We start from the raw sequence: 25,552 nt of genomic DNA, 5'->3' as shown, positions 1-25,552 counted from the left end.
ATCATGCTGCACACTTCATAAGCTGTTACAAACATAAATATCAAATAATGAACAAAGATTCTAAATTCAATATTGTTTTCTTGTGCACAACACTGGTTTTTATCTAATCTCATAAGTATTATTTAACAGCAATGAATTAATGGTGGTGATAACTTTATCTAATGGCAAAATAATTGACCTCAACAAATCAATATATATTTAACATAAGGTAAAGTCTAGAAAACATGTAAAACTTTCTCCACATATAAGGCTAATTCTTTAACTTTTAAAAATATTCTAAATGTATATTTTAAGTTTGATTAGCAAAAGGCAATTTAGAAATTTGAGCATTATGATGGTTTGAATGAGAATGGCCCCCATAGGCTCATAGATTTGAATAGTTGGTCACCAGACAGAGGCATTACTTTAAATGATTAGGTGGTATGGCCTTGTTGGAGGAAGTGTGTCACTGTGGGTGGGCTTTGAGGTTTCAAAAAAATTGTTCAAGCCCAGAGCCTGCCTCTTCCTGCTGCCTACGGATACAGATATAGAACGCTCAGCTCCTCCAGCACTGTGTCTGCCTGCCTGCCTCCACCATGCTTCCCACCAAGATGATGATGGACTAACCCTGTGAAACTGTAAGCAAGCACCAGTTAAATGCTTTCCTTTTCAATGAGTTGCCATGGTCATGGTCTCTTCACAGCAACAGAACACTGATTAAGACAAACATTTAGTAAAAGCAGTTTCAATAATTTAATCATCAACTAAATGCAAGAAATTAGTTATTGCTCTTATAATTTTTTCTCTGTTTTAGCCTTAGTTTTCAGAATTAACATTTGAAAATGCCACTCAAATCATTCAGAAAGCTCAAAATTAATGTCTTTTTATTTACAGTTTTGTTGGCTCTGACTGAGAGAAAGTATACCAGCTTTTAAAATTCTACCCGAAATCCTACAGTTAATTCTTAAATGTCTGTATTATAGTTAGGCCCAGCTAATAACTTGGAATAACTGGTTTTTAATAGCTCAGTAAGACAAAGAATACGGGAAATGCAGTCATTTGTCATTTGGATGGATGCGGGCAACCATCACTATATATTACTGCTACTGTTAGTTTTTTTTTTTTTTTTTAAATTCTAAACTGGGTGGTGGTGGCACACTCCTTTAATCTTAGCACTTGGGAGGCAGAGGCAGGCATATCTCTGTGAGTTCAAGGCCAGCCTAATCTACAGAGCTATTCCAGGACAGTCAAGGCTACAGAGAAACCTGTCTTGACCCCCAACCCCCCCCAAAAAATACTAAAATGCTTACATTTATATGTAAATCACATTAAAAATATATATACATTTATAGGTTCACAAGGACTAGAAATATTAGTTCATAGTAAGTTAAAAATGTAGTAGCCAAAGGTTTGTTATTCCATTGTTTTTACGAATTTCAGGGGCAGACTGAGTTTTTGCTCCATGCTGTTACATAGACAAAAATGACAGAATGTATATATGTATAACAAAAACGCAAATAGCCCAGCAACTGTGTATAAACCAGTTGCCATGCAAGCTTGGCAAGCTGAATTAAATCCCTGGGACCCACTTAAAAGTGGAAGGAGAGAACCAACTCTACAAAGTTGTTTCCAGATCTCTACATGCATGCTCTGTGTCACATACAGCACACATGCATGGAAAAATAAAATAAAATTCTCCTGAAGACCTTGGAAAAGCAAGAATAAATCAAACCCAGAAGCAATTGGTCAGGGTAGAGCTTAGTGAAATAGGAAAACAAAGAACAATGAAGTAGAGTTGGTTTTAAAAAAAGAAACAAAATAGACTAACCAAACTAACCTAAAGAGAACACCCAAATTAAAATCAGATAAAAGAGACATTATGATGAACACCATGAATGCAGAAAATCATAAGGACATATTTTAAATGCAGGTATCTAGAATAAAGCTACACTGTTGGATACCAAGGGTAGGTAGATGGGTTTCAGGAAAGCAGGTGAAATGCAGTTTACAGGCTTCTGAGGCTGATGACATTATATTCTTAGCTCTAGGGCAGTGGAGGCCAGCTATCTGCTGAGAGTAGTGTTGGTTATGATAGTCACAAGGATGTTAGATGAGATAGGAGTGGGCAGTACATGGCTTTCAAAGGCACCAAAAGTAACTAAAAATAATTTGTCTTTGGTCTGCAACATTTTAACTATAATCAGGGACTTCAGTTATTTGGCCTTGTAGACTTTTAACACTGGTATTGGGCCTGGGAGATGGCTCAGTCATGAGACACTTCTAGCATTAGGCAGGCAGAAGCAGGAGGATCTCTGTGAGTTTGAGGCCAGTCTGGTATGCACAGTGAGTTCAAGACCAGCTAGGGCTGCATAGTTAGACCCTGTTTTCAAAAACTAAAGTCAAAACCAAGCCAAACAACAAAAAACTGCTTGTAAAGAAAATATGTGGGTTTGAGTTCAATTCCCAGGCTGTACGTAAAAATAGAGGTGCTATGGCAGGAGTGTGTGGGCAGCCTGCATTCACATATGCATATGTTCACGCATGTGCATGCACACACACACACACATCTTTATCAGAGGTGTGGCTTTTCTCTGAGAACTTCAAATCAGTTTCTTCTTAAAGGTTTATGTTTTCTTTTTTTTCCCCCCAAGACAATGTTTCTTTATATAACAGTCTTGGCTGTCCTGGAAATAGCTTCTGCTGTTCTGCTTCTGCGAGTGCTGGGATTGAAGGCGTGTGCCACCACTGTCCAACTTAAGGTTTTTTTTTTGTTTTTGTTTCTTTGGTTTGTTTTTTTCTGAGTCAGGGTTCCTTTGTGCCGGGATTGAAGGCATGTGCCACCACTGTCCAACTTAAGGTTTTTTTTTTTGTTTTTGTTTTTGTTTCTTTGGTTTGTTTTTTTCTGAGACAGGGTTCCTTTGTGTAGCTTTGTAGACCAGGCTGGCCTCCAACTCACAGAGATCCACCTGCCTCTGCCTCTCGAGTGCTGGGTCTAAAGGCGTGTATCACTATCACCTGGCTTGGTTTTTTGTTTCAAAGATTTATTTTTTTATTTATGTGTCTGTGTGAGTGAATGCCATGTGTATGCATGTGCTTGGAGGCCAGAAGATGTTCAGTCTTTTGGACTTGAGGTATAGGCAATTGTGAGTATGTCAATGTTGGGAACAGAACTTGGGTCCTCTGGAAGAGAACAAGTACTTTTAAGTGAAGATCCATCTTCCTATCCTCCAGTTTTTTTCTTTTTAGTAGCAGAAACTAACAGTTTCATAAGAAATATTCACTTGAACTATGGCATGGGTAAAACTAATTTATTTTTTCTTTCTTTTTTTTTTGGTTAAAACTGATTTCTAAAAAGCTCCTTTATTGAAATAAAATTTTTATTTATTTTTGAACAGGAATTGAATTATATTACCCAGACTAATCTTAAAGTCCTAGCTAGGCTCAAGCCATCTTCCTGCCTCCCCTTCCAAAACAAACAAATAATTAAACAAAAATCTAAACGCTAAAACAAACTTGAAGAAAAGGGAAGTAATTGACATTCAGGTGCAGAGTATATGCCTAGGTTCAAATCTATAACTCCATAAAAAACAACAACAAAATAAGATATAGAAGCATTTATATTATGGGTTAAATTTTGTCACCCCTTCCACTATAAGTACTGGATCATTTGTAGATATAATTAATTTTGTTAAAACAAGGTTGTCCTAGATTAGGGCAGGGTTACAACTCACTATGACCGGTGTTTTTATAAGCCAGCTTTGAACATGAAGGGTTGAGATAAAAGAGACAAATAAGTGTAACAATGAATGTGGTGGTGGCATGCCTTTAATCTCAGCACTCAGGAGGTAGAGGCAGGCAGATCTTTGAGTTCAAGACCAACCTGGTCTACAGAGCAAGTTCCAGAACCTCCAAAGAGCTGTTCTATAGAGAAACCCTATCTTGAAAAATAAACAAAAATGATAACAACAACAAAAAGAGTAACAATGAATAGACTCTCCTGCAATCAGAGAAAGTGGGAGAGCACCAGAAATCACACAGGTAAACTGGGTAGCTGGAAAGTGCTGAGAACACAAGGGCATTTCAGTAAAATGGGGCAAGCAGCACATTGACTGAGCTACACAGTTCTACAAGGAGCAAGGAAAGCAGAACCCTTATCCAAAAAGCAAGCCAGGGAGTGTTGATGAAGAGACTGGCAGTCATGTCTAGAGGAGCAGTCCCCAGATCCTTCAATCCAGTTAGGGCTCATGAGACATGACTCTGAAGCAATCAATGAGACAGCAGGGAAGTCTATTTCCTATTGTGTAGGAAGGATTGCTCATTTCTTGACTGACCCATTCTAGTGAGGATATAAACCAGGGCTATTTTTGTTGTTGTTTAGAATGGCTTTATTTACATAAAATGTCCAGAATAGGTCAAGCTTGGAAGTAGATTAATGTCTGACTAAGGCTGGGGTAGTATGAGAGGGCAAGAGAAAACAGGTTGTGGCTACTAATGGATACATAGTTTAAGGCTGATGAATCGTAATATTGTAGTAATGCTTGTACAACCTTGTGAATTATAAAGAGGGTAGATCATAACTCAGGAAAACTATTCTTGGAAGCTGGAGAGATGGTTCAGTTGCTAGAGAGAACTTATTGCTCTTGCAGAGGACCTGGGTTAAATTCCTGGTACCAACATGGTGTTTCAGAACCATCTGTATATAACTCTAGATCTATGGAAATGTGACATCCTTTTCTGGCCTCTCTCAATACCAGGCAAACAGAAAATGAGGTTAAATTCTGCAGAATGAACAGGAATTTAGGGCTAACTTTGAAGTCATGAGCACTTCAGCACAGACTAGGGTGGGACTTCCCTGGATCAATGAGACTCAAAGGCAATCCAGTAGAGCTGTGGATGCTGCTCAGTGCCATAGCTCTTGCCTGGGGTATCTTTAAGCCTTGGTTCTGATCTCCAGCCCACAGAGTAAACAAACACAACAGAAATGGCTACATGTCCTACAGTGATGATTCCCCTACACCCAAGAATTTTTTTTTTTTTTAAAACTGTGTATGTTGTGATATATGCATGTGTGTGTGTGTGTGTGTGTGTGTGTGTGTGTGTGTGGGGTGTCACACATGTGGAGGCCAAAGGTTCATGAAAGCTGTCTTCTATCAGTCTTATTTTTTGAAATAGGGAAATGCTCCAAAATGCTGGCTAAACCTAGAACTCACTGATTTAAGACTGGCAGGCTAGGAAGACTCCAGGATCCTTCTCCTGTCTGTCTCTCAGTGCTGAGACTATAGGCAATGGCCACCATCCCATCGTCACCCCCACTTCACTGCTCATTTTTATGAGGGTACCCTTGTGGAATCTGAACTTAGGTCCTCATGCTTACATGACAAATACTGTACTAAATGAGCTATCTATCTCCCTAGTCCCATGTTGTTTCTTTTTTTATTTCCTTTTCCCACTTTAAATGTTACATGGCATAGAGAAGCCATGCATTCCTTTTTTTTTTTTTTTTTTTTTTTTTTTTAAATAGCCCACCAGAACATGTGGCTCTGGCAGGCCTTGCCCTTCTCCCCATTCCCTCTGCCTTGCTAAAAACCATTAGATTATATTCCTAAAGCTGGCCAGGAAGGTCTGCTACCTTATTTGGCAACTTCCTCCTCCTGAGGCTGACCACCAACGCCTAGCAATGGGAAGCCCCCTTTCGTTCACCTAATTAACATGACCAATTAAACTTAAACATCTCAACCTAACATAGGGTTTCCCATTTTACCTTTACAAACCACCATTTGCCCATGTACTAAGTCTCTCTCTTCTCTATCCAGAGGCAGTCATTTGTCTCTCCAGGACAAATATCCCTGCTTCCGTTCCCTTGTCCCTCATCCTTTATCTCCCATGCTAGCCCATTCTAACACAGACCTATCCATTTCCTTCTCTTAAAACTATACCTGCAAGGTCATTTGCTGCTGTTTTTTGTCAGAGTCAGAAAGCTACCACTTTAACTTTTCTTTCCTGTTTAATAAAGTAGGAAAAAAAAAAAAAAAAACAACAGGTGTTCAGGTGTGGTTTGTACCTAATCTGGGGTCTGGAAGGGAGCACCCTGCTGTGCAGGAGTCCCCTACAAAAACCCCAGTCTCAACCAACAAAAAAAAAAAAATGCCATAGTGTGTTTGTTAAAGAACAATTTGTGGGAGTAGAGGAACCATGTGGGTTCCAGGGGTTGAACACAGATGTCAAAGAAATTTAAAACAATTTCATGTAAAAGCCCATTGGTAAAAATTCAAAATCCAAGACACTTAATGTGTAACTTACCGTGGGCTGTACCCAGTAAGAGCTCAGGTGCCAGGTAATCTGGAGTTCCTAGAATTCGTCTGTCATCCACTGGGGCTGCCCCTCTTCTCACACTCTTTGGAGTTCTGTATGATGTTCCCAATTTGAGCTGATTTGGAGTCTGCTAATTCAAGAAGAGTTCAAGACACAACAAATAATTTCTTCTAGATGAACAAAAGCACTGAAGCAAAAACAACAAAAAACCTTTAGGTATAAAAGATGTATTCAAATCCTTGATCAGGGATTTGAAAATAGACTCATACTAGATATAATTATTAAAATGTCCTTATATATAATAAAATTCAATAGTTCAGATGACATCAATTATTTCAATAAGATATAACTATAAAAGAAAAGCATTTAAAAATACTAAAAATAAAAAGCATTAAAATTTTTTTCTTTTCTTTTGAGATAGTTTGACTACATAGCCCACACTGACCTCAAACCCACAATCCCCCTGCTTTAGCCTCCCAAGGTATTCTAAGAAAAGTTTCTTGACAGCCTAGATTGATACAAAGAATAAGAAAAGCTATGGCTGGCAAATGATTGAATTATTAAGATATCATGTAAGATAAGCATCTGTCTCCTCTTACACTAAGTGGTACTTAAAAGGTTTTAAGGTAATCGTTACTTAACAACAACTTTTTGAAACAGGTTTGTGGGGCTTTTATCTTTTACAGGCGGTGGGAAAATAGGGTCTGAAGTTAAAGGACATCTAAGCCCTTAAATCACAAATCTTACAACCTAAATTTGGAGCTTAATATTTTTATAATGCCATTTTAAAGGAATAAAAGAAATGGAATTTTTGATTTATACAAGTACAGAAAATAAAGGCAAATAATTAAAATATATGTGCTGTTGGAGAATAAGATAAACTTCAACTTCATATTTTAAAGTACTGCTAAGATCAGTGAAAACAAATATTTTCTTAGAAAAGCACAGTTATTCAACTGTTAATATTCACTACTATCAACTTTACATTTATACATGAAAAACTTTCAACAGAATAAAACTGTATAATTAATACTATATAACCTAGCTGAGAGCAAGTGTCTGTTTTAGGTTATTACTCTAACATCCAAAGACTAAAGTGCTAACAAACTGTAATATACCTGATGTGACATACAGGATCTTCCTTTTTTAGTAGGGGTCACAGCCATGGGATATGAGCCATGGAAATCATAGGAAATGTCCATAGCTTCTAAAGAACTTACGCTCATCTTGGATGGTTCTGAATTATTGGATGCATTAATATGACTGTTAAAGCTTCGAAAAGCTACGACATTTGTTTTAGAGGTTAATGGTTTCAACACCCTTGAAGAAGGAGCTAACATTTGGCTATTATCTTGGATAGAAGTATGCCAATCATCTTTTGGCAAGGAGTTTTCTTGGTACTTTGATAATACATCTTCAATCTTTGATTCTTCAAAAGAGCATTCTTTGTTGCTTTTATCTGGTTCTGAGGACTGAATTTCTAGTGAACTTTCCATCATAGAAATTCCAGGAAAAGATGAATCTGAATCCACACAGACAGTTTGAGGAGCTCTATCCTCATCAGAATATAGGAAATTAGAATTTAGGCAGTCTTTTTTACTAGTCATCTCACAATCTTCATCTAATTCAGACATTAGGTTTTTTGCTATCATTGGTATATGTAATTCTTCTGGGGTTTGTTTATCAGTAAAATAGGTGACAATGTTCTCCTTATTAGCACAGTCATTTTGCTGACTTCTGTATCCTGACAGCCTAAGATTCTGGACTTCAGCTGTCATGCCTGTATTTTGATTTGCATAGCAATCGATCATTTCCTTACTATGCTTATATTCTATACAGTTTTTCTTACTTTGTATAATTTCCCGACAAGGACTAGAGTCAACCAATTGGAAATTTCTTTTATAACTTCTTTTACCAAGGTGTTCTTCAGACATACCACTAGATTTTATAGCCCACTGCTTAGATTGATGGAAAATAGACTGTTTCATGTCAATGGTCATGTTCTCATTATTTTTATCTAGTTCTTTTGTTTCCCAAGAGATGTCCTCAGAAAAGCATTTTCTAGGGAGGTTCACATGGTTGCTTCCAATGGCAGGAATGGTACTGCTGTCATGAATGGGAGAAAGTGCTAATTCAAGATCTGTTTTTGTCTCAATAGCATTTGTAGATTTTGCATAAAGCTTTTCAACTGCATTCCAGCTCATCATCTTGCAGCCCGATGACTTGGTACTTTCCTAAGAGGAGGAAAATGCTATTTTTAGTTATAAACCTTAGATTCTTTAAAAGCTTCTAATCTATGATCACTTACCTGAGAGAAGTAATCTAATGAACTAGTATGCTACCTTTTTTTGTTTTTAAATGAAACAGAAGAATTATAATAGAGAATTAAAAAATTATAGTATAATATAGTACATATTAAACAAAAATTAACAAAATATATTTAGATAAAGGGTAGATATTTAGATTAAGGGTAGGGCTATATTATAGAGTATATTATCTGTTTTGCAATAGAAGTATGGTGACTCTGTTTAAAATTGTAAAATGCAAGAGTTAAAATCTAGTCACTGAAAATATAGAGGCCAAAAATACTTATTGTAAACATGTATCACTATATAAACAATAAAATAAAACCAGAAATCCCTAGGAATTAAAATCCATTGTTGAGGATATAACTCAGCGGTAGACTACTTGCCAAAAAAACAAAAATAAAATTATCAAAAAGATCAATTAACACTGTATAGAAACAAAATGCTTTTATTTTTTTGGGGACAGTTTCATGTATCTCAGGCTTAACTGATGGTAGATGGTGACTAGGATTTTTATAAGAATACTTTTTTAGCATGAATATTAAGCAATCTCTAATACTGCCTTTTTGTTTCCCTTCCTGACATTACTGGGAACTGAACCTAGAATCATGCAAAACATGTGCTCTACCACAAAGATACAGTGCCACTCTTAACAGTGTGTATTTTTAATGTGTAAACACCAAACTTAATAACTACCATTATTTAATAGTGAGGAATACTTAGTTCTAAGAAAATTTCTGGATTACAATTCACTGTTTTTCTGGTACAGAAATTGACGAACCTAGGAATCAGTGTAATGTTATCAGAGGGTCCCATAGGGTTCATTATCACCCATATGATCATAACCGTTCTACTATACATAAACTTCTATATTCTCACTACTGCATTCCTCAGTATAGAACTAAGTGGGAAGAAAGTGAAGCTATACACAGAAAGGTGTATATTATGATCTCTACAATATGAAAGAGATGAAATGAGAGTTCTAGGAGTAGGAATCTGTTTATGGTACAACATATGTATCTATAATAAGTCTAAAAAGAAAAAAATAAGACCCAGGTATCTTGCTTTATTTATGTTTGACTTTGCTTTAAAAACACAAATATCCAACCACAATGAGGAAAATCGGATTCTGAAAATAAGCGAATATAACCTAAATTACTTTATTAAAAACTTATTTGATTTTATCAACTTTCTATGGAAGCGAACTTAACTGTAATTTTACATCTAAGTTCCTATCGCCTTTTGTACTTACTAGCACTAGTAACTTTATAGAAAAAGCAAAAACAATATATGTTAAGTATAATAATTTAAAGAACACCCATCCACTTGGATAATACCCACCCTGGAATAGACACTTTTAAGGACACATTCCTATTAATTTTATGGTATAAAAAAGTTATTTCTGAAGTCTCCATTCCATTAAATGAAAAATTGGTAGGAAATAGGGTAGGAGATATTATGAGCTTTAAAATTATGTAGGTAAACAAACAACAAACACCCATGTTTTTATCACAGGAGGAAATTAAAAAGTCAGTCAGGAGGAAGCCAAATAGTACAGGAGATAGTATTAGCTTTAAAATTATGTAGGTAAACAAACAACAAACAAACAAACCATGTCTTTATCATAAAAGGAATTTAAAGTCTGCCAGGAAGCCAAACACGTTCTATGGGTTTACTACAATACAATACTTTAATCACTCATCAAATGTTAAGCAAGACTAATACCACAACTGAATAAGAAATGAAATTAAAAGAATTTGATAGGATATCCAGAAAAATTAAGAGGTTTTTTTTTTTTGTTTTTGTTTTTCAATAATACTTCAACCATGCCCATGTAACAAATGCCATTTCTTTTTATATGGAAAGGCACAGTGTTGCTATCATCAGTTTCACGTGTACATTAGCTTTGGCTTACATAGATTCCCTCCTGACCTGGCAGTCTTGTTCCCATTTGGGACTGCTGTGGCATTCTGACTCCACACTGGACACGAAAGTATGAGACTGACTACTAGTGCTTGAGGTACCCAGTCTTTTCCTGCACTGGAGCAGATTGGAAGTCAGGCATTTCACAGGTATTTCTGGATTGGATGCAAGTCTTTCAAGGTCTGAAGGAAAAAAAAGAAAATACTTGTTTATTTTCACAGCTATTACTTTGTGAAAACTCTTTCCAGGTAATTGTATTGCATATTATAACTATTCTCTATAAACATTATCTAGTCCACAAGGATGGTGATGTATCTGATATGAAACTTACTATGTTCAGATTTATAAATTCACGTAGGCAATGCTTGCTCCAAAGCTTAGAACAAAACAAAATCCCTTTATATTTTAAAATAAAAGCCAGGATAAGAAAATTAAAATACAATTAGAAAGAATTTACTTTGAGCTATATATGATTTATTTTAGAGTTATTGATGACAGAGCACTTACTGGTATGCATTATTGAGATACGCTGTAAGTTTAGAATGTTACTAGATTTACCCAGCTCAACTTATAATTAATTAAAACTGTAGTAGCACTGGAGATGTTATAATTTATCATGCTCATCAGTGAATTACAGAAAGCCATAGGCATTTGCTTTCTTTTTTGCAGTGCTTGGGATTGTACCCATGACCATAAAAGAAATTCTACCAATGAGCTTCACACTTACACTTCTACAAGGGATCTGTTACTATGATCTGATAACCCACATGATAGGAAACTGACTATCAGAGAGTACGGCAAGAAGACAGCACAGAGTATGCTTGCTCCTTCATCCTACATAAATATGGTTAGAAATGGTTGCTCCTTAGCTTTGTTTATGTGTGTGTTCATTCGAATTAGAGGCCAGAGATCAGTCTGGGGCAGCTTCTCAGGCACCATGCATCATCATTTTATGTATTTTAATTAATTTATATATATTATACATATATATTATATATGTATGTATGTATTTTGCTTACATGTGTGTCTGTGTGCCCTGTGCATGCCTAGTACCTGTGAAGGCCAAAAAGTGTGTTAGATACTCTGAAACTGAACTTATAGACAGTTGTGAGCTGCCATGTGGGTACTGGGAATTGAAGCTAGATCCTCTGGAAAAGCAGCCAGTGCCCTTAACTGCTAAGCTATCTCCAGCTTCCACTTTGTTTTTTAGGTTAAGGTCTCTCACAGGCCTAGGCCCAAGGGATCCCTGTCTCTGTCTCCTTAGTTCTGGGATTATAAAAGTACACCATCATGCCTGGCTTTTTCAAGTAGTTTTGCAGGCAGAATTAAAGTCCTCATTTCACTTTCAATTAGACAAGAGACAGTTGTGCTTTTATATGTCTATAAAAGTGCATATTGTGGTGTCTTGAATGAGAATGGCCTGCATAAGCTCATCTTGATTAGTTGGTTCCCAGTTAGTACAAGTGTTTGGGAAGGATTAGATGTAGTCTTAAAGGAGGAGGTGTATCACAATGGCAGACTAAGGTTTCAAAAGACATTCCCAGTATGTTCTCAGCTTCTTGTTTGTGGATAAAGATGTGATTTCTCAACTGTTGCTCAAGCTACCTACCTGTGTCCTAGCTCTGCCATGATGACCTCTAAATCTCTAGAATTCTAAACTCTTAAACACTTTTGTTAAGCTGCCTTGGCCATGGTGTTTTATCACAGCAAAAGTAGATGTACACGCGCGCGCACACACACATAAAAACCGTTTTCTTTCTCCAAAAGATGAACATGACATTAAACTCCAGGAAATTACAATTTTATAACATAGTAAATATTATTAGGAAGGGAATTTCAAAGCCCATCTAATCTAACTTTATTTATTTATTCATTTACTTATTTTTGATTTTTCGAGACAGGGTTTCTCTGTGTAGCTTTGGATACCAGGCTGGCCTCAAACTCATAGATCCACCTACCTCTGCCTCCTGAGTGCTCAGAATAAAGGTGTGCGACACCACTGACTCACTCTAACTTACTTTTTTATATACAAATCTTCTAGGTGGATCAGGTTGGCCTTGAACTCAGAGATCCACCTGCTTCTGGTGCTGTAATTAAAGGAGTGTGCCACCCTACCCAGCATTTTCTTTTAAATGGAAAAATATACTTTTCTTTGAAACCAGATGTGGTGACACATACCTGTAACATTAGTTACTCAAGAGGCTGAGGCAAGAACACTAAAATTTAAACCTGGGCTAATAGTTCAACATTAGCCTGGACAATATATTGAGAATTCGTCTCAAAACACCAATGAAACAAAACAAACAAACAAAATCCCAAAACAATGAACAATAAGAAAACCTCACTCTCTATTTTGAGTTTTTAACTTAAACTATCTCAAAATCTTTTGGAAATAAGTTTATAAAGACAAACACTGCAGTAACTTTATCTTTCTCATATGAAATTTCCATAGACCCATGTATAGTGAAATTCACCCAATCATCATTCCAATATTATAGGTAACTGAATATGACCATTAGCAAGACAGTTTATTCTGTGGGACTTAAAAATCTACTGTGATCATTGTTAATGTAATAATATATAGGAGTGACACAGACTGTTTGGATATTGGCACTTTTAAGTTATTAAATTGCTATTAGGAATTTAAAAATTTGGGATATTTTTGTTCTTTAAAGCACACAGTGGAATAAAACACTCTTTTATACTTACATGACTTTAGTAGTCTGCTAGAATGAGAAGTAGGCTCCTTCTGATCTGTGGACATAGGGCAAATTAATCCTTGAGGTGCTTCAGACGTAGGGGCTGAAAACATGGTTGCAGAGTCTTCATCTTTTTCTCCAACTGGTGTGAACTATTAGAAAGCAAAATTGCTTGGGGCCAGTGAGATGGACGAGGGTAAAGGCCTCCCACCCAATGACACGACTTCAATCCCTGGGTCTCCCACATGATGGAGGAGAGAACTGACTTCTGTAAGCTGTCCTCTGTTTTCCATGTGTGCACTGTGGTGCACACGCCCACACATACATATGATAACAATGTTTGAAAAAGAAAAAATACTGAAAGCAAATTTAAAAACAAATACTAAGAGGTTCATCTTCAGATGAATAATAAAAACTGATGCTATACCACATGAGTACTGCCAAACTGCCAAAAAAAAGTCATCTCATGTTTGATGTTTCTATTTTATTTTCATCTTAAAGAAGGTTAAAATTTTAAATAGTGATGATGAAAAGGTTTTCCTTATTAAGTACTCACAAATCCCAAAGAACTGATGAGAGATAAGACTTGTCCTGGAGTTCGTGAATAATCTTGCTTAGGTTTAGCCATTGATGGTGTTGTAAGAATATCCATCATATTGATATCTAAATATGCAAAGAAAAATAAATGAATATATTTAAAACTGTTGCTTACCAATGACTATATCAATAATTACATGTTCTAAAATTTGCCTCTCTTTCTTTTTCTCTCTTTTTTTGGGGTTTCAGGACAGGGTTTCTCTTCATGTAGCCCTGGCTGTCCTAGAACTCACTTTGTAGACCAGGCTGGCCTTGAAAATACAGAGATCCACCTGCCTCTGCCTTCTTAGTGCTGGGATTAAAGGCATTTGCTGCCACTACCACCTAGCATTTGCCTCTCTTTCTATGTTATGGTGTAGGATACACATATGCAGAGAACTTTCTGAAATGCAAAGGTAACATTTAAAACTAATTAACTAATTGAAATCATCAAAAGTTTGAGAGGTAGAGATATAGCTCAGTGGTACAGTGTCTTGCCCAGCAGAGCTTGCATAAGGTCCTGGGTTCTAGCGTCAGGACTGGAAAAAAAGTTTTCTACAACAGTCTTGTAGAATAGGTAGAATTCAGCACAATAACCCAGAATTCTATCAGATTTTTAAAAAACACTTGGACACTAATTTTCAGTCATTGCAATACAAGCATTTGCCACTGTTGTTGGCTATTCATCAAAATGAGATTGTAAGAACTGCTGAGAGCACTACACTCCCTCATTGTATACTATAGACAAACTACAATAAAATTGAACTAGGAGGTTCCTCTCTGCTGACTAGCCCTCATAGTACCAGAGGGTGCTAGGGGACTTCTGGGGAAGAATTACCATTCACAGTTATATCCAGCCGTACATGCTGTATACAATACTATATCCCGGTGCTCAGGAGGCAGAGGCAGAGACAGGAGGATCGTCACAAGTTCAAGGCTAGCCTGGTCTATATAGTGAATCCCAGGCTAGTCAGTGCCATAGAAGAACAACATGCCTCAAAAGTCCAAAAAACAAGGGCTAGTGAGATGGCTCAGTGGTAAAGGCATTTAAGCCCTAAGCCTGGTGACCTGAGGTTTGATTCCTGGAATGTAAGTAAAGGTGGGAAAACAGAACTCATTCCACAAAGTTGTCCTCTGACCTCCACACATGCCACACATGCCTCCACATATACACAATAATAAAAAGAATCCAAAAGCAAAACCAAAAATATTCTACCTTTTGGTTTGTGTCTGTGTTGCTGGGGGCAAATCTAGGGCCCCTACACATGCGCAAGCATCCTGTCTCACAGCCATGTGTAGCACTCTCTTCTTTAGCTTTCAGTTTTCATTTGGTTTTATTTTTTAAGCCTTTAGGTTAGCACACAAAGGACTTGATTTCATCACAGTATTTTCATACATTGTATTGTTACACTTTGTTCTTCTTACTTCCGCTCCCCCAGCATTAATTTCAGATCTTCCCAATTCTCTCTCTTCCTTCTCTATACTGTTTTTTTAAAAAAATTTTATTTTTACTTATATATACATGTGTGTTTGTGTGTATGTAAGCCCAAATATATGTGTGCACTTGTGGAGACCAGAAGAGGGCATCAGATACCCTGGAGCTGGATTACAAGCTGCTGTGAGCCGCCTGAAGCCAGTGCTTAGAACTGAATTATGGTTCTCTGGAGCAAGTGCTCTTAACTGCTGAGCCATCTCAGTCCTGGCTGTCCTGGAACTCACTCTGGAGACCAGGCTGGCCTCCAACTCACAGATCCTCCTCCTGCCTCTGCCTCCCAAGTGCTGGAATTAAAGGGGTGTGCCACCACTGCCCAGCCCCTTCTATACTTAATAGAGATTCCACTCTACTTCCAAGACGGTAATTTTATCATCTTTCCATGATTCTGTGATGAGATTAAGTAATGTCTTGCTTCAATTTATTATACAATGGTACTGCAAATCATTTTATTCACTTATATTTTGTTCTCTAGACTCATTGCTTTAGAATAAATCCTAAAATATAAGATCAATAGCTAGGAATTTAGTTTAGTGTCAGAATGTTTGCTTAGCATACAACAGGCCTGAGTTCAGTTTCTAGTATTGAGAAATCAAAACATCAAAACCAGATACAGTGGCATATGTCTATAATCCCAGCACTTGTGAGGTGTAGGCAAGTGCTCATGGTTATTTTAGGCTTCATAGCATCTTTGAGGTCAACCTAGTCTACATAAATAAACCCTTTGTTATTATAGATACCCTCTTCTTCTAAAAAAGCTCCACATAAAAATCAGATAAAATTAAAATCTTTTGTTTTCTTAAAACATAGACAATTTTTCTTTTGAAAGTACTAAGGCAATATATAACCTCTTTAGGAAAACAGTGTGCTTTACTCTTATAGTTTTGTTCATGGATCAGTATTCCTTTGTGGTATTAATAGTGTAAATGGTTAATTTGTTGTTTTTTATATGAGCATTTTAAAAATTACTACTTAAAAATGAACTTATTTCCATACATGTAAATGAATTGTATCTACCAAGGTCTTGGTGGTAACAGGATGTATTTGTATCTGAAGAATCAGCTCTGCATCATTACAGTTTAGTCATTTTGTGTATGCTTAACTCTTCATCCTGTTTCAGCAAGGACAAAAACAATAGCAGCTGCTTATTCCATTTTAAAGATCTAAGGTGTTTTATGGACCTTTCAAGAGAATGATCATTTTCTTTGTTGTCGTCTCCTTTTTTTTTTTTTTTTTTTTTTTTTGTAGTATTTTGACTAGGATCGGATCCAGTTAAGCAAACATTCTGCCACAGATGCCAAGGCCCCTTTAATGGGGGAAAACATTACATTCTAGCATATCACAGAATAGCCATCACATTTTTGTTGTTGTTTGTTTGTTTGTTTTCAAGACAGGGTTTCTCTGTGACTTTGGAGGCTGTCCTGGAACTAGCTTTTGTACACCAGCCTGGTCTCAAACTCATAGAGATTCACCTGCCTCTGCCTCCTGAGTGCTGGGATTAGAGGTGTGTGCCACCATCACCCGGCTAACCATCACATTTTATCTAATGTAAATTAACAAGAAAAACTTAAGTTAATGAAATAGAATGTCTGAAGTTGGCACTTACCTGCCATTATTCTTACCTCTATTCAGAGTGACTTTGGAAAGGCCAAAATCCGTCAGCTTAATATGACCCTCATTGGAAATAAGCATATTATCTGGTTTCAAATCCCTGAACATACAAAAGGAAAATAGAAACTGAAAAAGTAGTTTTGATGTTAAAATACCAGATGGGGTGGGGGGAGTTACAAGAGGAAACCTATTTATTCCTTTAAAATAGAAGTTCTTATGAGTGGCTTCAAAAAGTCCAGAAAACAGCTCTCAAAACTATCTTATTACATATCAGAATCTACAAAAAATTTGTATGTTTCAAACTAGATTCTGTTTGGCATCATTTTTGGATATCTTATCCACCAGCCAGTTCAAATTTATATCCACCCCTTTAAAGCAAGGTATGGTAAAGTTTTTCCTTTTTGTTTTTTGAGACAGGGTTTCTCGGTATAACAGCCCTAGTTGTCCTGGAACTAGCTCTGTAGACCAGGCTGGCCTCTAACTCACAGAGATCCTCCTGCCTCTGCCTCCCAAGTGCTGGGATTTAAAGGCATGTGCCACCACTGCCCGCCAGTATGGTTAAGTTTCAACAGAGCAGAGCCATTAAACCTTTCTCTGACCAGAGAAGGGTGTGCATATCAGCTGAGACCACAAAGTCTGTTTGTTACTTTTGTATATCGTATGGGAGTAGAAAGAGATTATTAATATTCTTCATATTAAGGTGTCATGTTTAGGGGGTGGAGAGAGAGAGCTCAGAGGTTAAGAGTACAGGCTGCTCTTACAAAGGTCCTGAGTTCAATTCCCAGCAATCACATGGTGGCTCACAACTATCTATAATGAGATCTGGTGTCCTCTTCTGGCCTGGAGGCATACATGCAGGTAGAACATTGTATACATAATAAATAAATCTTTAAAAAAAATCATGTTTATGTTCAAAGCAACATTTAAAAAATATAGGGAGATTAAATTAGAGCCAATGTACTCTTTAAATGAATATTACAACTGAGATGTAGGCAAACTAGAAATAGGAGCAAGAAGTTTTTGCATCTATTAAAGATTCAAACATAATACATTTTAAATAATAATGTACAGAAAAGTCAGTCTTACCTATGGATGATTCCATGTCTATGCAGGTAGTCTAAAGCCAATGCTACTTCAGAAATATATTTTATAGCCATCTCTTCATCAAAATAACCATATATATGTAGGAGAGACTTGACATCTCCACCTATAAGATATTCCATTACCTACCAAGAGAGAATATACTTTATAAACAATATATTTGAAATATATAGTGTTTGGGGGGGGGTTAGAGTTTTATTTTTTAGAACAGTTACAAAATAAAACATATATATACATATATACATACATACATATTTGGTATCACTCATTGCACTGAACTTTTCATTTTTCTGCTTCAGCTTTCTAAGTACTGGGATGATAGGCATATATCACCAATCCTGGCTTTTCATATTATTTTTCTGGTTAAAACTGAACTGGTCAGTTTGAACAAAAACCAGAGTTATGCAAAACTTCAAAGGCTATTAGAATTACTTCCCATTTGTCAACATCTCAGTTCATAAATTTTTTAGCTTGGGCCAGTTTTGGCTTCTTCTTCTTTTCCACATATATATTTTAGCATTACTATTATGTATTATGCTAGCTAGTTTTTTTTATGTCAACTTGATACAAACTAAAGTCATTTGAGAGGAGTGAGGGCTGTAGGCAAGTCTGTAGGGCATTTTCTTAATTAGTGATTGATGGAAGGACACAGCCCACTGGGGGGTTCCACCTGTGGGCTGGTGGTCCTGGATGCTGTAAGAAAGCAGGCTGAGCAAGCCCATGAGGAGCAAGGCAGTAAGTAGCATTTCTTCATGGCCTCTGGTTCAGCTCCTATCTCCAGTCTTCTGCTTCCTTTAGTGGATTGTGACTCAGGACATATAAGCCAATAAAGACCCTTTCTTCCCTAAGTTGCTTTTGGGTATGCTGTTTCATTAGAAACCCTAAGATATATATTAACATCTATACTTGAATAAATTAATATAATTATTGTACATTAATATGTTTTTGTTTAGATTAAGCTTTTTAATTTAAAAATTACAATAACCTCAGCAAACCTGGTCTTAATATGTAATTTTACTTTAGTATGTAATATTTCTTTTGAGATGGGGAGTCTTAATATGCTGTTCAGACTAGTCTTGAACTCCTGGGTTCCGTAGACTCTTTTGCCTTCATTTCTTTCATAGCTACAATCAATCACAAGCACACCACTGTACCTGGCTAGTACATTACTTTTTGCTGACTAATTTGATATTAAGTTTAGAAGCTAATGAACTGTACATGAAGCTTCTGTTTTGAGACAGTATTCCTCTGTACACTTGGCTGGCCTAGGTTCGCAATCCTCCTGCCTTTACCTCTCAAATCTGAGACTACAGGCTCGTTCTGAATAAGACACCCTTACATAAGAACACAGCAATAAAATTCCAATATGTAGTATTTTTATATTGCTATGACCATCTCAATATTGTCCTTTATAGTTCCCCAACCCACTCCCCATTCACTTCATGTTTAACTCTAGGTGCCTGTAATCTGAAGCAAATTTTCAGCATGCATCTTCCATGATAAAAACAATGTTGAAGAAAATAGGTGTGTTTATAGAAGGAAATTAGGGGCTACTAGATTATTTCCTTATGATTCGATTCATATTATGAATATTTGGCATAAGTATAGAAGTGATACAGTCCTTTTTGGAGAAGGCTGCCAGATGAGACTAATAATTGAGTTTGAGTTTCTGTTTTCTTTTTGCTCTCCCCCTGCTCCCCGCCCCCCAGCTCCCATACCTGGGGACTAATTCCTGGGTCTTGTGGTTCTTAGACAAGCATTTACCACTGAGCTCCAGTAATCTGGATCTCTAATAAGCCCCTAGACAGTGTTGCCATTGTTGGTCTATGAACCACATTTTGAGTACCAAGATTTAAACCAGTAATAAAGTTGGATAGGTAAGAGATATTTGTCATCAAATGTATAGATTAAACAAAAATAGTCCTAGCATGTGTAGAGCCCTGGGTTTGGGCCTCAGTACCACATATAAACAATAAACCAAAAACAAACAAATAAAGAAATAAAAATATTAGAGCTGCTTAATTATTACAGCATTTCTAGAGTGAGAACAAAAAGCTATTATGTTGAATAATTACACCTACCATTCACCTACTGTTTTAATAGGATTGGAAGCTACTGGTTACCAACAAGTTAAATACACACATGTAAAACAGGATGCTATGAAGGCATTTAGAGGCCTCAGGAAGAATCAAAGGATTAAGTAGAGGCAGACAAGCACATATATAGCTAACCAACCAGGGATCATGTCTGGTTTGAGCCCTATCTGGATTTAGCTGGATGTACAGCCCCTTTCCAAACAAAGCAGTTAGGTCACCCTGACCTATACCTCCCTAGCAATCCTTATGAGCTCTTCATTTGTGGCCAAACATATCTTCAAACTTATCCTGAAATCAGAGGTGGTGGGCTAGTCCAGTTTCCACTGGTCCAGTAAGACAATCCATGTTCTAAACACCGACTTCTAAGGGAAAATCCCCATTTATGACCTTATGCCTATGCATAAGTTGGCATACATATAATTAAAATCAGATGCATCACAGGAAAGGATATGTACGGTAGGCAAAAGTTTACATATCCTAAGATTATCAATCAAACAGAAAACTACCCATACCCTTCCCCTAGAAATTAAATCTTCCTCTTCCTTCTGGAAGCCCCAGGCAACACCAGGTGCTTTGGAGCAAATTTCTCAGTGTCTGCTATTCTTCTTTAGCTATCTAAACTGCATATTCACTGTGCCTTTGAATAAAACTGCTATTTGTGTGTGTTTCTTCAATTCTTGAAGCAAGATGCTGACATCCTGGAAACATCTGGTATCTGGTCCCTGTTATTAACAAGGCAACCTTCCCACCTTCTTTGGATGTAGCATTCAAGGGTATAATATAATATAATATAATATAATACAATACAATATAATATATACACATACATATATACACACACACTTTGGGCTTTGTGAGATTCTATTGCAACTATTTCACTTTGTTATTTTAACACTGCTGAAGATGTGGGTAACAAACAAAAAGATGTGGTTAGGTTCCAATAAAACTTTACTTACTGACTAAAATTCAAATTTCACTGTAATTTTCAAGTATCAGAAAAAGCCTTTTTTTTTTTTTGATGTTGTGTGGTATACATGTATGTTCATAGGGGCCAGAGGGCATTAGGAATACTATTCTATCCCTGTCCTTTTCTCTGTGACAAGGTCTCTCTCTGAATCTAGAGCTAGCTTGGTGGGCAGCAAGTGTCAGGGATATTTGTGTTTTTGTGAGTGACCCTATAGCTCTGGTATTACAGGGACATCTATGATCACATTCAGATTATTATAGGCTCTAGGAATTTGAACTCAGGTCCTCTCATGGGTGTGCAGCAAGAACTCTACCCACTGAGCTATCCCAATTTTCAAAAATAGTCTTTAAATTTTTTATATAGAAGGCAAGCAAAGCCTTCTATATCTAGGGTGGCTTCAAAGTTGCTTGAATGCCTAATCCTCCTGCCTCTACCTCTTTAGGGCTGGGATTAAATGCATATTCATAACACCATAACCAATATATTTGGTACTGGGGAACTGAACCCAGGGCTTAAAAAAAAAAAAAAGCATATGCTTTTCTTAGCTCATAACAGCCAGAATTGGTCATGGGTCACAGTGGTCTCTTCTATTAGGTATTCTTTTTCTTACAGTGAATCACCTGAAGAACAGAATGCTATTTTACACTATTTTAGAACTTAGACATATGTGAAGGTGCTCTCCTTGACCTTATTGTCCCCCCCCCTCTCTCTCAGGGTGTCTTCGATATAGCTCAGACTTGCCTAGAACTTACAGTGTTCTTGCTTCTGCCTTCCAAGTGCTGAGATTATAGACCCGTATCATCTTACATAGCTTTTAGCTTTGCTTTGGAGCTTAGCGTTCCCAGACAAACTAGCATCCTCACACCAAAATTACTTCCCTAGCATCACCAGGTGTCAGCTTCACCAGTGGATCTCATTACAGCCCAATATGGAAATTTCCTTGACTAAAGAAAACAGAACCAGACAAAGACCTGAAACAATTTCATCAACAACATATTCATCAAAGAAATGACCAAATTCATGATTAAATAATGGAATTCTATGTTGTCAAAAAGATGCTGCTGCCATTAGAGAAAACAGGTAGGATTTACTGCATGGTTCTGTTTACCATATTTGAACGGTGGCTTGTTAAAAAATAAAAAGACAACAAAAATGCCTTGTTTGTAAATTCATCTTGACATAATAAGAGCATTCAGCACTATGCTATAAAACCTTCCTCCCTAAATTCCTGATTATGTTATTAGATTTTTGTACCACACTTAACACCAGCTAAATATACTTGCAGGTTTTATTAAAGATTGTAAGTAGAATAAATCATCAGTTTTTAGAACAGTTACCATTTTTATAACTCAACTATTCTTTAGATGAGGTTAACATTTAAATCAGTAGACTTTGATAAAGCACATATTTCCCCATAATGTCAAGAGCCTTCAAACAATCAGTTGAAGGCTATTAACAGGAGGAAAGGCTAAAATCCTAAATGTGAAGGGAAGTCTGCCTTCAAATGGCAGCATTAATCCTTCATCAGTCTCTAGAGTAACAATCTACCTTGTAGTTTGATTTGCCAACCAATTAAGAGTTGAATGATCAGATTCCTTAAAAACAAATAGCTCTTTTTTGTCTCTACATGTATACAAACACATCCCATTGGTTCTTTTTCTTTGGAAAACTCTCACTAAAACAATATTTAAGTTGGTCAGGGTCATTAAACTTGTAAGTAGGAGAGCATAATTTAAATGCAAATATGCTAATGGGTCTTAGATCACTGGGTTTTGTGACTGTAGAGTTAACACAGAGTATAAAGCTGTTTACTCACCAAGTAGACATTGCTTGCTGACTGCAGAGAGTAATACAGATGCACAACGAAAGGGCTTTTGCTCAGTGCCAGTGCATCTCTCTCAGCTTGTACCTGATGAGTCATATTTTTATTGATCATGTCTGCTTTTTTAACAACCTATAATAGACAACATGACAACAGGCAATTTTCCCTCTTACTTATTACAAAGTATTCAGAAGTTTCAAAGTTATCATCATAAAAACACCAAGAAAGATACAATTTATAGATGTCATTTAGATTTGACTAATATTAGGAACCTGCCAGAAAATATCTCAGGTGCTAAAACAAAGAAAGAAGAAAACATTTTTAAGAAATCACTGCTTGACTTGGGATTAAACATTGAAAGGATCATGTTCTCAAGAAAAGAATTAAACACTTCCTGATTAATCTGTATGTTTGTAGGAAAGCTTTATTATAACAAGGTCAAAAGATAATAATGTTCCTGCCCCAACCTATTGTACCAGACTATGTTGATTCCTCATGGATGTGAGGAGGAGTAGACTAGGGGGGAGGTGAGGAGGTGTGGGAGGAGGTGATGGGGGTAGGGTGGGAGGGGCATTGTGGTTGGAATGTAAAATGAATAAAAAAATAAAAATGAAAAAAAAGTACAAAAAGAGCACTGGCTGCTCCTCCAGAGGTCCTAAGGAATTCCCACCAACCACATGGGGAATCCCAACCATCTGTAATGGGATCCTTGCATACACATAAATAGAATGAGAGGTGGTGGCACACGCCTTTCATCCCAGCACTCAGAAGGCAGAGACAGGTGGATCTCTGTGAGTTCAAGGCCAGCATTGTCTACAGAGGGAGTTCCAGGACATCAAAAGTGGTTACACAGAAGAACTCTATCTGGGGTGAGGGAGAGAAGCTGAGTGGTAGTGACACACACCTTTAATCCCAGCTCTTGGGAGACAGAGGTGGATCTCTAAATTCGAGGCCAGCCTGGTCTACAGAGTGAGTTCCAGGACAGCCAGGGCTACACAGAGAAACCCTGGCTCAGGGAGGGAAAAAAAAGACAATAAATTATTTGTGTTCTTAAATAATAATAATAATAATATTCCTAATAGTCCCATTCAATAACCAGGGTTGGGGACTGGGAGACCTCTGCCTAACTGAGAGCACTGAGGACCACACCACTCATGTCCTCCATTCCAGATCCCCAAGAGCCTCCAAGGAAGGGATGGGACTTCCATTGACCCTGCAGATTAAACTGGAGCTGGTCAGCCGAGGCCCTGGAGGAACAGGCTCTACCAGTACCGACTGGAGGAAAAGGTGAGCAACTGCTTTTCCTACTGGAATGTCCTGGTCTCTAGGCCATGGACCCTGGGGTCATTCCCCATGGCCCTCCCCCACCCATTGCAGCTCCAGCAGAGGCCTCCTCCAGAGGCACAGATATCACCTGCCTGATTGGAGGAAGAATCAACACCTGAATCTATAATTACTCCAAACCCAGATGGATAAACAGCACTATAAGAATACATCCAACAATAGAAAGAGCAATAGGCAGCCCCAGAACTTGGTGGTTCTACAACAGCAAGACTGAACACCCCAACACAGATGAAGCAGAAGAAAACAACCTTAAAAATAACTTTATGAAGATGATAGAGACCCTTAAAGAGGAAATGAAAAATTTCCTTAAAGAAATGGAGGAAAAGACAAACAAAAAGTTGGAAGAAATCAATAAATCACTTTAGCCAAGAAAAAAAAAAAATATCAACCAAACAGGTGATGGAAACAGTTCAAGACTTGACACTGAAACAGAGGCAATAAAGAAAACAAACTGGGCCAGGCAGTGGTGGTGCACGTCTTTAATCCCAGCACTTGGGAGACAGAGGTGGGTGGATCTTTTGAGTTCAAGTCCAGCCTGGTCTACAGAGCAAGTTCCAGGACAGGCTCCCAAAGCTACACAGGGAATCCCTGTCTCAAAAAACAAAACCAAATCCCAACCCAAACCCAACCCAAACCAAAACAACAACACCCTCTCCCCCTCCACACAAACTGTGGGAATTCTGTAAACGGAAAAATCTGGGAACAGGGACTGCAGATGTAAGCATTACCAATAGAATGCAAGAGATGGAAGAGAGAATCTCAGGCATTGAAGATACAATGGAGGAAATAGATTCATCGATCAAAGAAAACCTTAATTCCAACAAAATCTTAACACAATATATCCAGGAAATCTGGGACACCACGAAAAGCCCAAACCTAAGAATAATAGGGATAGAAAAAGAATACTAGCTCAAAGGTACAGAAAATATATTCAACAAAATCATAGAAGAAAACTTTCCTTCCTTCCTTCCTTTTAAAGATTTACTTTATGTACATTGGTATCTTGCCTCCATGTATGTCTGTGTGAGGGAGTCAGATCCTCCAGAACTGGAGTTACAGACAGCTGTGAGCTGCCATGTGGGTGCTGAGAATTGAACCCTGGTCCACTGGAAGAACGGCCAGTGCTCTTAACTGTTGAGCCATCTCTCCAGTCCCAAGAAAACGTTCTTAACCTAAAGAAGGGCATGCCTATGAAGATACAAAAAGCTTACATAGACTGGACCAAACAACAACAACAGCAAAAAGTCCCCTCACCACATAATAATTGAAGGGTCCAGAAATAGGAATATAGAAATGAAGGGTCCAGGAAAATAAAAATATAAAA

General features: G+C 37.3%; 1 protein-coding gene across 1 annotated transcript in view; it reads right to left on the bottom strand.

The window, feature by feature from the left end:
• Mastl (microtubule associated serine/threonine kinase like) overlaps positions 1-25,552 on the bottom strand; it is a 42,338-nt gene that overhangs the window by 8,442 nt on the left and 8,344 nt on the right. Inside the window, exons 2-9 of the mRNA XM_051205711.1 lie at positions 22,879-23,016; positions 17,985-18,124; positions 16,910-16,998; positions 13,776-13,882; positions 13,230-13,371; positions 10,530-10,702; positions 7,410-8,525; positions 6,280-6,418 (exon numbers count right to left, since the gene is read on the bottom strand). Coding sequence (XP_051061668.1) covers positions 6,280-6,418; positions 7,410-8,525; positions 10,530-10,702; positions 13,230-13,371; positions 13,776-13,882; positions 16,910-16,998; positions 17,985-18,124; positions 22,879-23,016 — 2,044 coding nt within the window. The remainder of the gene's footprint in view (positions 1-6,279; positions 6,419-7,409; positions 8,526-10,529; positions 10,703-13,229; positions 13,372-13,775; positions 13,883-16,909; positions 16,999-17,984; positions 18,125-22,878; positions 23,017-25,552) is intronic.

Source organism: Phodopus roborovskii, unplaced genomic scaffold, assembly GCF_943737965.1.
Source record: "Phodopus roborovskii unplaced genomic scaffold, PHOROB, whole genome shotgun sequence".
NCBI classification, from domain to species: Eukaryota; Metazoa; Chordata; class Mammalia; order Rodentia; family Cricetidae; genus Phodopus; species Phodopus roborovskii.
Note: the sequence above shows the minus strand (reverse complement) of the source record. Positions and strands in the feature narration are given on the sequence as shown.